This window comes from Talpa occidentalis, unplaced genomic scaffold (genome assembly GCF_014898055.3).
Source record: "Talpa occidentalis isolate TD23 unplaced genomic scaffold, MPIMG_talOcc4v2.1 talOcc4.12, whole genome shotgun sequence".
In the NCBI taxonomy this organism is placed as follows: Eukaryota; Metazoa; Chordata; class Mammalia; order Eulipotyphla; family Talpidae; genus Talpa; species Talpa occidentalis.
In genome coordinates, this window is record NW_023601212.1 from 59,420,243 (window position 1) to 59,432,866 (window position 12,624).

At 35.3% G+C, this 12,624-nt stretch overlaps 1 protein-coding gene across 2 annotated transcripts in view; it reads right to left on the reverse strand.

Annotated features, from left to right (window-relative positions):
* Nucleotides 1–12,624, reverse strand: part of RABGAP1L (RAB GTPase activating protein 1 like) — a 572,843-nt gene that overhangs the window by 256,952 nt on the left and 303,267 nt on the right. For both annotated transcript variants that reach the window (XM_037507999.2, XM_054693457.1), the window contains exon 14: nt 9,413–9,526. In XM_037507999.2, coding sequence (XP_037363896.2) covers nt 9,413–9,526 — 114 coding nt within the window. The remainder of the gene's footprint in view (nt 1–9,412; nt 9,527–12,624) is intronic.

The following is a 12,624-nucleotide window of genomic DNA, read 5'->3' on the forward strand; positions in this document are numbered from 1 at the left end:
ATGCATTACCTTTAAAGAAACCATGATGCTATTGATAGCCATCTTTCAACAGAAATGGTGGAAAACCAAAGACAAGAGAATAACATCTTTAAATGATAGAGAAAACCCCCACCCACACAGAACTCTATACCAAAGGAAAATAACTTCCCAAAAAAGCCCAAGATGATAAGGCTTTAAGACAAATAATTTTCACCAGTAGACTTCACTAGAGAAATAATAACAACAGTTCTTCAAAGAGGTGGAAAATGATCCCAGATGTGCAAGCAATGCAGAAGAAATGAAAAACACAAGGACTGATAACAGGTAGGTAAGTCTAAATGAATATTGATGGCTTAAAATACAAAAAAGTAACATCCTGCCTGTATGTGGTAGATGTTGAGGCATGTACAATATTAAATATATAACAATTAGCAAAACAAACCAAAAAATGGTAAAAAGAGATGTAAGATTCTTCAGTTGCCCAGGATGTGATGAAAGTGCTATAATGCTTGGATTCTGATTGCGTTGTATTTTTTTTTAAAGATTTATTTATTTATTTATATTTTATTTATACAAGCACTGGGTACAGCCAGAAGCCCGGGAGGGTGAGAGAATTCACCAGAGCCAGAGCAGGGAGCAGAGCAGGCAGAAGGACCGAAGTACACTGCTGAGGGGAGCAGCGGGCGGCAGGAGAGGTCTGCGCGCCATGTGGGACCCTCCTCCGGTGGCCGGGGAGCAGCCGGGGATCGAACCGGCGCCACAGAAGCTGCGTGTAGCCTTGCAACCCAGTGCTCAACCGCTGCGCCACCGGGGAGGCCCTGAATTTTAATCATGGTGACATAGGTGTATACATTTGTCAACATTTACCAAACTCTACATAAAATGGATATAGCTTATTGGATATAAATTAAACCTTAAAAAAATTGCAGCATATTAAAAAAAATCAGCAAAACCTTGACTTTTTTGCTCACAAACTACCAACCTGCTATTAAAATCTGGAACTACGAAGGGCTAAGATAGTAAAAACAATTTGGAAGGAGAACAAAATTACAGACTTAACACTACCAGATAATAAGACTTATTATAAAGCTATTATCATTTATAATGTTGTGGTATTGGTACAAAGATAGATAAATAGATCAATGGAACAAAATGGATCTTCAGAAACAGATCCACACACATAAATGGACTTGTTTTACAACAAAGATCTTCGTCAATACAATGAAGTATTGGTGGAAATATAGAGTAACCAGAATTCTTATAGATTCTAGATGAAACAAATAGCAAAACTTTGAAAATCTGTTTAGCAAAATTACTGAAGCTGAACATGTCCATACCTTTGACCCAGAAATTCCATTCACAGTACATACCTAACAGAAATGCACAGGGCCAGGGAAGGCAAGAGGACAGTGCCAATTTGTTTTTAAAGTTAAAAAAAATACATACAATAAGCTATGGTAATAGATACCAAAATTGTGATTACCTTGGGGTAGGTAATTACTGGCTGAGGAAATAAGGGAGGCTTACAGAGTGCTAGTAAAATTCTATATTTTTATCTTATAGTGATTACACATGAGTGTTCACTTGGTAAAAATTCACTCAGCTATATTCTTAGTATTTGTGAACTTTACTATATGTATATTAAATTTCATACTTACCAAAGCTTCTAAAATCTAAGATCTAAGGTGGTTTTAAGGAAACAATTCCTAATAAAGATGAAGGCCTTCTTTAAAAATGAAGACTGTGCTTTCCTACAGCTAACTCAAGAAAAAGCCACATTTTGTAATTTTGACATCAATTTTTATTTATTATTATTAGAAGTTACTAGGGCTTTAATAACACTGTTAAAGGTCATAAGCACTAAAGATATTATGATACCCATATGCACTTCAAATAATCTTTGATAAAAGAATCAATACTTACATGCATTGTGGAATCAAAGTAACTTTTTTCTAGAATGTCAGATCACAAAATTATAGATGAGATCCAAAAAGTGCATTTTTTTATACCCCTTTGACACTTTCTGCCTCCCCTGTTCCCTCTTAACCTCAGAATGCTCACTTGGTTTATTAGTGTATAGTGGTTTTTATAAGTATTTTTCTTTGTTGAACCATCTGCTATGTAAATGTCCAATATTTGCCTTTGTAATTTTGACACATAATTCCTGGAATTCCTTCCATTTTGCTATAAATGGTAAGCAACATTTCAACTTTCCTTATGGCTGACTAGTATTCCATTTAGGCCAAATTTAATTTCTCTGAATCTCATGTATAAGATGCAGGAAATTCCACTTGCCCTGTGGAGTACCTATAGGGATTAAATAACAACCTGTGCAGAAATGCTTTCTAAACCACAGTGTTCCACAAGTTTCCATCGTTAACTGTTGTGATTATGCAGATTGTCATCTGAATATTATGGATATTCTTTCCAAACCTTATTTAATGTGAAAGTTTAGTTTCCTTAAGGAAACTAATCTGTATTAGAATACTCTGCCATCTCTCAAGTTCTCCCAAAACCACTTAATTCACTGCTAATTCAGATGTGCTGGCAAAACAGAGTGGTCCCAAGGATTCTTAACAGCCTCTTGTTTAGATTCACCTGAGAAGGTTGCTGTAATTCAAAGAAGCATACTAGAAATTCAAGGCAGAGATAGGAGGTAGGTACACTGAAACTAGAAAAGCCTACTTAATCTCTGAGGACTACCTGATTCCCCTGAGGTACTGTTCTAAATTCAATCCTTGTGAGTGCATTTTACTGCAGTAACTAACACCTATCATTGTACAACACAGACTGATCATTCTGGAGTTCAATCAGATTCCAAACAGGAAGAATCCCCCTGATTGCCCATGCAAAGTGAGCCATGTAAAGAATACTGAACTATAATGTATTCAGTAAATGCTGTCATTGAAAATATGAAACATTCAGGCAAAAAGAGTTGTATTACAAGTAGTCAAACAGGAAATTATTGAAAATACTATCAACCTAGTACAAATGAATTCATCTCTATAACCATCAATACCTCCGAAGTCTAAGAAAGCAATATAAATAATGTATGATTATATTTACTTTTAAAAGATCAATGATGGGCCTCCCCTGGTGGCACAGGCGGTTGAGCGCAGCACTGTGAAGCTGTCAGCAGCCTCTGCAGTGCTGGTTCAATGGAGGCCAGCCAGCCGGCGAGAATCCCATATGATGCGGCAGACCTCTCGAGTCTTGGCCGCTGCTCCCCTGAGCAGTGTATTTCGTCAGTCTGCCTGCTCTGTTCCCCGCTCTGTCTGGTGAATCCTCTCACCATCCCGCAGATCTGGCCTGTACCCCAGTTCTTGTATAAATAAATGGATAAATCTTTGAAAAAATAAATAAATAAATAATAAAAAATTTAAAATAAAAAATAAATAAATAAATGCAAATGGCTTTGCATTCTTCAAATGCACATAGCAAATTACTCATTATTGGTATCAAAATAACACCTTAAGTGCTTTAGTTCTTACAGTAAATCCAATCTTATTTTGAGGAAAATATTTGATTAAACAGGCATTAAGTTTATTTTTGTCTTCTCACAAAAAATTGTTATATGATGGAATTATTATCCCAGATGAGCAAAGGTATTGATCCCTCTTTCATATAGCCAGTTCCTCCTATGCAAATTCACAGCAGTAATCTCTTTTTCAGAAAGAAGTTCCTTTAATCAGAAAATTAGAAAAAGTAATATGGCTCAAATTAAATTGAACACCAAGAGTCACTTTATACTGTTGTGCATAATATTTTATTTTTTTAAAGATTTATTTATTTATGCATACAAGAGCTGAGGTATAGGCCAGAGGTGCAGGGGGTGAGAGGATTCACCAGAGACAGAGCAGGGAACAGAACAGGCAGATTGACTGAAATACACTGCTGAGGGGAGCAGTGGGCGAGTCAGGAGAGGTCCGCTGCACCATGTGGGTTGCTCCCTGGCCAGGGCTCAAACTCATGCTGCAGTGACTGCAGATAGCTTTAAACCCTTGCACCACCAAAGAGGCCCATGCACAATATTTTAGCTCATTACTATGACTGATTGTTCTTGGGCCTTAACAAGATGTAGATGACAAAATGTATTCCATTTCATGTGTGCATGAAACACACACCCAAACACACTAACAACATACCAGGTAAAGTCTTCAAAATGAAATAACACCCCTACATGGCTCTGGTATTAAAAGACATAGCTAATACCTGACATGGGAATTAAATTTTAAATTCTGCATTCATCTATTATGTTTTAGGAAATTAAAAAAACAGGATCACAGCAAATTGGAAATGAAATAATTTTAACAGATTCCTACTTTACTGAGGAAGAGATACAAAAGCCATTTTCCCAGTCTTAGATGTGTTTAGGGGAGGAATCCAGGCCAGAGCCAGATGTGATATTCACTCCTTAAAAATGTGTTGACTTGTCTCCCAACTGAAAACACATCTTATATCACATGTAAATTGGAAAAGTGCTAAAGCTTCTTGGGGGTGGTAATATGTTTTCTTCTTTCAAGGACACTATTTTAAAATAATGTATTGATGTAATAGGAAAGACAACAAGGATGGAGAAAGGGAAAAGAAAGAAGGGAAGTCCATAACTTTATTTTCAGAATCCTATAAATTCTACTATTAAAATTTCAGTTGAACTTCCACACATAAATAAGAAGTTTTATACCATTTCAATTTCCTCCAACTCTGAAGAAGATATTAAGAGGCAAAACGAGATATTGCAAAGCTATTAAAACATGACAGCACATTTTTAACTTTCTTTCATTTAATCTGACAGCTCAGATCATTTCTCATTTCATAAGAGTCACAGAAAACTTTGTAACTACAAAGTCAGACTTCTGTATCCTTGCAACCAGAGTTGATATATAAATTTACTATAACTGAAATTCTCCTAATAGTAATTTCATCTCAATTTAATTACAATCAGGTCAAGACAAGGATATCTATTATATTGCTTTATTTTAACACTATGATGGAAGTTCTAGACAATGCAGTAAGACAAGAAAAAGATTTTGAAAAAAAGATTAAAAAATTGCTTAAAGAAGAAGCAAAGCTGTCGTTAGGTCATATAACAAAGAGACTGATATAAGATCAAAGTATTATTAATGTTTATTCAGTATTATGAAGGTATTCAGAATGGAAATGCAAAGATATACAGGAGGTATAATGTAGGAGGTATGATGTGTGTTATTATTCTAAAAATAAAAATCACAGAACAGGAATACTAAGCTCAATGGCCTTAAAAGTCATACAAAGTAGCTTTTGGGAATACAGGATGAAGTTCATAAAATGAAAAACATAAAATGAAAGGCTCAAATTTGATATAAAAAGGAAAGAAAAATGGGTACACACACCTGAGAATACTGAATTATTATTTGTATATAAGTATGCTCACCTATTCATACTTTTTTCTACCCTCTGAGGTTCCCCTATGAGTACTAGTCTACAAGATAGTAGATTTAGAAGAACTGTGCCAACTATAAGCCAAGTGAGCCACAATGTAGGACCTTAGCAAATTTTTGCTTCTCTAACATTTTCTGATCTATTATCTATGTTCACCTCCATTATAAGACTGCTATAAAACTATATTTAAGTAATATGTATTTTAGTACAGTATCACAAGGCTTAGTAACTTTTATTTACTATCTTTAATTTTGAAATGTTTTTACTTTTTTGTTTTCCACATTTTTAAAAAAGATTTATTTATTTATACATACAAGAACTGGGGTATAAGCCAGATTTTTGGGAGGTGAGAGGATTCACCAGAGACACATTTTTTAAAAAAAATTAGTCCATTTTAAGCTACTTGGCAATTATAAAGTAATTTTTTAAAGATTTATTTATTCATGCATGTAAGAACTGGGGTACAGGCCAGATGTGTGGAAGGTTGAGAGGATTCACCAGAGACAGAGGAGGGAACACAACAGGCAGACTGAGTGAAATATACTGCAGAGGGGAGCAGTGGGTGGGACAGGAGAGGTCTGCAGGGGCATGTGGGGTATCTTCACGGCTGGCCAGGATTGAACCCACACTGCAGAAGCTGCAGACAGCTTCACAGCACTGTGCTCAACCGCCTATGCCACCAGGGAGGCTCTATTAAGTATTTTAAAGCTATATTTTTGATATTCTTCATTTAGAAAGAGATTTAAAACCACCTAATCATGTTGCAAAATAAACATTATAATACAAAATGGGCAACCCAAGTGCCCAAAAATAGATGACTGGCTCAAGAAGATGTGTACATATAAACAATGGAATATTATTCAGCAATCAAAAAAGATAAACTCATGCAATTTGCAGCAACATGGATGGAGCTAGAAGGGATCATGTTCAGTGAAGTAAGACAGAAAGGAAAAGAAAAATACTGGATGGTCTCACTCATAGCAGGAATCTAGAAAACCTAAATAAGGGACCAGGAAAAAGAATAACTATAAGAAAGGAAAAATCAAAATCAGCAAGCAACTATAAACCAGAGACACACTATAGGGCAGGGGCAGGGAAAGGTGGGATTGGGGTCAAAATAACGGGGGTGCAATTGTATGGGGAATATAAAAATAAAAAAATTTTTTAAAAGTATGAAACAAGACAAAAAAAATTTTAAAAAATGGCTACATGAGATGTGTGAATGCATTAATGAATTTTCCAATTAGTTCAAGGTTGGATTACTACCAGCAGTATTTGTCAGAGCAAGGGGTATCAGCTACTTAAATGTAATTATTATTTTACTCTATCTTTGTGCTTAGTGATGCTTTAGATATTTCCCTTCTAAATATTACATAATGAGGCAAATACTGTTTTTGGAGAAAAATTGTAAGTCAGGAGTTGCAAGTACCAAGAACCATCTGTTTTAGTTATGTTAGGAAAACAAATCTAGATTCAATCAGAAAATCACTGATTGGCTGAAAATAAACTAAATGATAGGGGGAAAATGTTCTATGTATTATAAATGAGATCACTATGAATAAACTCAGAAACTATATAAATTTTGTTATATTCTTTTTTTAATTTTTTTTAAGATTTATTTATTTATACAAGCACTGGGTACAGTCAGAAGCGCGGGAGGGTGAGAGAATTCACCAGAGCCAGAGTGGGGAACAGAACAGGCAGACCGACGAAATACACTGCTGAGAGGAGCAGCAGGCACTGCAGGAGAGGTCTGCGCACCATGTGGGACCCTCACTGACTGCCGGGAACGAACACTGCAGAGGCTGCGGGCAGCTTCGCAGCTCAGCGCTCAACCGCTGCGCCACCAGGGAGGCGCAATTTTGTTATATTCTTTTTTGTTGTTGTTGTTGTTTTTGTTTTTTTTAAATAATAAATTTTATTTTTATATTCCCCATACATTTGCAACCCCCCCATTCTGACCCCAATCCCTCCCCTCCCACCCCCCACTCCCCAAAAACTGTCTCTGGTTCATAGTTTTTTGTTGATTTTGATTTTCACTTTCTTATAGCTATTCATTTTCCTGGTCCCTTATTTAAGTTCTCTAGATTCCTGCTATGAATGAGACCATCCGGTATTTTCCTTTTTCTTTTTTTTTTTTTTTAATAATAAATTTTATTTTTATATTCCCCATACAATTGCAACCTCCCCATTCTGACCCCAATCCCTCCCCTCCCGCCCCCACCCCCCAAAAAGTGTCTCTGGTTCATAGTTTTTTGTTGATTTTGATTTTCACTTTCTTATAGTTATTCATTTTCCTGGTCCCTTATTTAAGTTTTCTAGATTCCTGCTAGGAGTGAGACCATCCGGTATTTTTTTTTTTTCTTTTTGGCTTATTTCACTGAGCATGATCCCTTCCAGTGCCATCCATGTTGCTGCAAATTGCATGTGTTTATCTTTTTTGAATGCTGAGTAATATTCCATGGTATATATGTACCACATCTTCTTGATCCAGTCATCCTTTTTCTTTCTGGCTTATTTCGCTGAGCATGATCCCTTCCAGCGCCATCCATGTTGCTGCAAATTGCATATTCTTTACACAACTCAAAAGCAAATTAGTTTGTACAATGTAAAAACTGATAGAAAAAATTGTATGATTATTTTTGCTTTTTACAAGCATATGATGAATATATTAGTTTTTTTATGGTATTGAATGGTTTTTGGTATTTTTAAAACAAGATAATTTATCATTTTTCAGAAATCAGTATGGTCTCAGATTTTATGTTATTTATACATTTCTAGCTCTGAAATATATATATACACACACATAATCTATATATATGTTGACATGTGTGTGGATATATATGTTGATTTTTGATTAGTGTATTCATAAACATTCAAAACGGCAAGATGGGAAGGGAAGGAATATAAAGGTGGGCATCAGCTTAAACCAGCAATATGCAAGAAGAACCTAATGGAAGTGGTGCCATTTGCAGAATTAAACGTGAGTCCCATTTGGCTAGACTACATAGACAGGTATTTTTATAAGTGCCATCTAAAATCACCACAGTAAATATAAAATTAAATTGAGCATACTTCTGACTACTTACTAACCTTTGCATTAAAAGGCTAAATTTGATTATTCAGGAACAGATTATCTAAAAATTAGAAATGGTGTTGGCTTTATCTGTATATTACTACAGCATTTTTGTATAGTCCATTATTTATTAATAATCTCTCCTGAAATGGCAGGGGAGGGAATGTTGAGTATAACCACCACACTTTGCAAGGCATCTTAAGTTTGAGGATAAAGGGATAAACTTTATTTAATGGACCTTGTAATTGGAGACTTTGGCCTCAATTAACATTGATAATCTGAGTTAACTATATATATATATATATATATATGTACTGATTTATAAAACTGTTCAGTATTTCTGACACAACTTTGAGAAATTAACAATCTACTAGCAGAGACAAAAGCTTTTGCATCAAACTGAGCACATTTGCTGAAAATGAGTAAAAAGCTTTCTTCCAGGTGTACTAATATAATGACAAGAAAGATTTCAAAATAAGACACAAAAACTGCATGAAGATGTATGATGAGACTTAACTCAGAGTATGTCAACAGTATCAGGAACTTGCCAGTATATATAACAGGCACCACACTCCTTCTTATTCCTGCTTATTGTACCAAAATGAGACAACTGCCATGTTATTTTGTCAGAGAGACAGTCATTAGACTCCTCTGAGACTCTACTGTGACAGCCTAAGAACACCTTCTGTTCCTTTCCTGTTGGCAGCAGAGCCAAACAGAGGTAACACAGTGCCACCCCCTCACAAGGACACACAGGACACACAGCCAAAAAGTCACCTCCAGGACTCAGAACTGAGAACCTGCCAGTATAAGTGTAAAGCAGAAAACATGAAACAGTGCAAATAAGAAATGAAGACAGAAATAAAATCTTTCAGATGGGTTCTGAAAATACAGTTCTATGAAATAAGTAAGAAAAAAATGAGGTAGAGGGCCTACCTTGCAGATCTTGTAGAGAGATTCTTGGCCGTCTCCTCCAGTATCTTTAAAGTAATCATGTGCAGGAAATGTACGATGAATATCTCGAGTAATAACACTCTCCTGGGCTGAGTCCTTGAAAAGAACAAAAATAGACCAGATTATTCATTTAAATTTTATTTTTAATTATGAAAAATATACATATGCATATGGTTAAAAAAAATTTAAACAATAGGAAAAAAAGTATGCCCCAACAAAAAAAAAGGGTCCTGTATCCCAGATCCATAGTCCCATTCACCAGAGATAAACGCTACTAATAGCTTCTTTTGTATTCTTTTAACCTTTCTATAGAGGTATGAATGTATATACATGGAAAGAGGAGGAGAGGACTCGTGTACACATAACTCTATTCTTTGCTTTTTGAAGCAAATAGAAGCAAACTTTTCTCCTTTCACATAATAAATTAACTTATAGAATGTTCTGTATCAGTGTATCCAAAGATATTTCATTCTTTTTAAGAGCAACTATTAAAAAGAATAAAACATTCTGGATATATAATTGTTTAACATTGCCCTATTAATAATCACTCTTTTTGCATTTTCTACTTAGATTAGAAACAACATTACTAGTACACTCATATACTTATACGTTCAAAGACAGATTCCTAGAAGTGGAATTGCTAGGTGACAGCACTGCCATTCCTGATAAAGGTACTTTCCCTTCCAGAGTTGTAATACCAATGCGTGCTCCAAACGAAAGCAGAGTATGTGTTCTTCCACACCCATCAGACCATAGTCATATAAAAATTATCCCCGCACTGGGTTACCCAACTTACTCACTTTAGAAAATAAAAGGCACAAAACTACTACATTAAAAGCATATAAAGCATATATGCTTGGACCTCCCCGGTGGCACGGCGGTTGAGCACTGGGTTGCGAAGCTGCCCGCAGCCTCTGCAGCACCGGTTCGATCCCCGGCTGCCCCCCGGCCACCAGAGGAGGGTCCCACATGGCGCGCAGACCTCTCCTGGCGCCCGCTGCTCCCCTCAGCATTGGTCCCCTTCGGTCCTTCTGCCTGCTCTGCTCCCCACTCTGGCTCTGGTGAATTCTCTCACCCTCCTGAACTTCTGACTGTACCCAGTGCTTGGGTACAGTAAATAGATAGATAGATAGATAGATAGATAGATAGATAGATAGATAGATAGATAGATAGATAGATAGAAAGATAGATAGTAAATAAATAAATAAATATTTTTAAAAATAAAAATAAAAATAAAAAATAAGAGCATATATGCTTTCAAGATAATGCTGAATAAAAAAATTCTAGAGATTTTTCAGACAGATTCAGTATCCAAAAGCTCAAAATTGAGTAAAATTTAAGCTTTATTAAAAAATAATTAGTCATCCCTTTGATATATTTTAGTCCTATAAATGTTTGTTTGATCAATTTAAATGTCAAGAAAATAGGATGGGACTACTTATGGCAGCCCTGATGGTGAAAATATTTCACACAATTTAGGGACGCATCAAAAACTACTATTGTAAATTAAAAGTATTGTTTACTATTTTGCTACCCTGAAGATTTGAAAAAGATCCCTCTTTAAGTTTAAATGAAGAAAGGAAGAAATGTTCACTATATAACTTACTTCAATGAATGCTATTTCCCTTTCTCTAGATGAAAGTATATGTGTGTGTGTATGTATATATGTGTATATAAGTGTATATAAGAAAGAAGTTGATTAGTTTTAAGTTAAGCAAGTGCCTTTCCTGCTGCCTTTATCATTTCAACCACTATTTCATGCTGGGTGATAATTAGATCCTATAACACAAGAGAAAGGACATACAATGAAAAGTTCCAAATTTGCTAGCAAATACCAAACATAATATTGATATAAATCAGTCAGAGGAAATTCTGATGACATACAGGAGCAGAAAACTAATGCTGAATAAAAATGGAACTTTAAGGAATTATCATAACTTAAGTAAAGTGATAAATTGGAAGTTTATATTTATCAAGACAATACAGTTTCTAACAATAAAGAAAATTTTGGGGTGAGATGGTGGTACAGAACAAGAGGGCACTATATAAGAAATATTATGAAATATATGTTTTATCTTGTCTGGTGTGGATTCTAAATAAAGGAAGCTGATACCAGGTTGAAGAAAGTTCTCACTGGCCAGGTTTTCTCCAATAGAAGCATTCTCTTTCCATGTGGTAATAGTTTCTACTTATAAGTTATCTGAAAATATGACCAATGAAAATGTTACTACCATTGCCAAACTATTTCAGGGGCAAACATGTGCCAAGTGGTTCACAGGATAACTCTTTTGCACTTTTCAAGATGTTAAGGAGAGAAATCATTGGATCATATTCTCTAGAAACTGCCTACTCATTTGGCATCATGCTGTGTTTAAATGGTACCAGCACTGATTCAGAGAAAGGGAAATTGATCAAAATTTCTAGAAAGTAACTTTGCATAATACTGAATACATTTTTTCTGTGTATACTTAAATCATTCTTGTTTGTTTAAAAATAAGGGGGCAAAAATCAAATAAAAAGAACAATTATTTAGATACAGTGGTGTTTTATCAAATGATGTACACTTTGGTTCCAGCTTTGCTTATAACTATACAATAAAGAAAGAGATATACAAATATACTCAGAAGGAGGATGGGAAGGACAGGGTAAAACAGATGTTAAATTTGTCAGAGCAGCTAGCATTTCCATCATTATTTTAAAAGAAGTTAGCTTCTGAGGATAAGAGAAGGGTTGAAGTCATGATCGTGGAGATGACAAAGCCATTATCATTATTGTATGCCTCACTTCTGGACCATCACCATCAAGAATGTAAACTTGGCAAAGTCCTTGACATTATCTTCTATCTTGCCTGAGGGGTCAGGTTGGGCCACACTCAAAAACTGAATCAGATCAGAAACAAGGATTAGTAGTGACAGGTTAGGAAGAAAGTCTTAAAAGTTGAGTATCATCTTTCCCTCCACAGACACACTTAAACACCCCTGACAATCATCCTGAGTTTTCTCTAATTTCCAAGCACTAATTCAGAAGACAACTTATCTTCAAAAAAGACATTGATCCCTAGTGAGATAAAACCCATAGTACAACAGAGGATATAATTCAGCTTGCTAAAGATCAGTTTAAAACCAACCCTATGAGGTATAAAGAGTAGCTCGATTAACTTTTGATCATTTTAAGTGGATTCAATTTATAGCTTG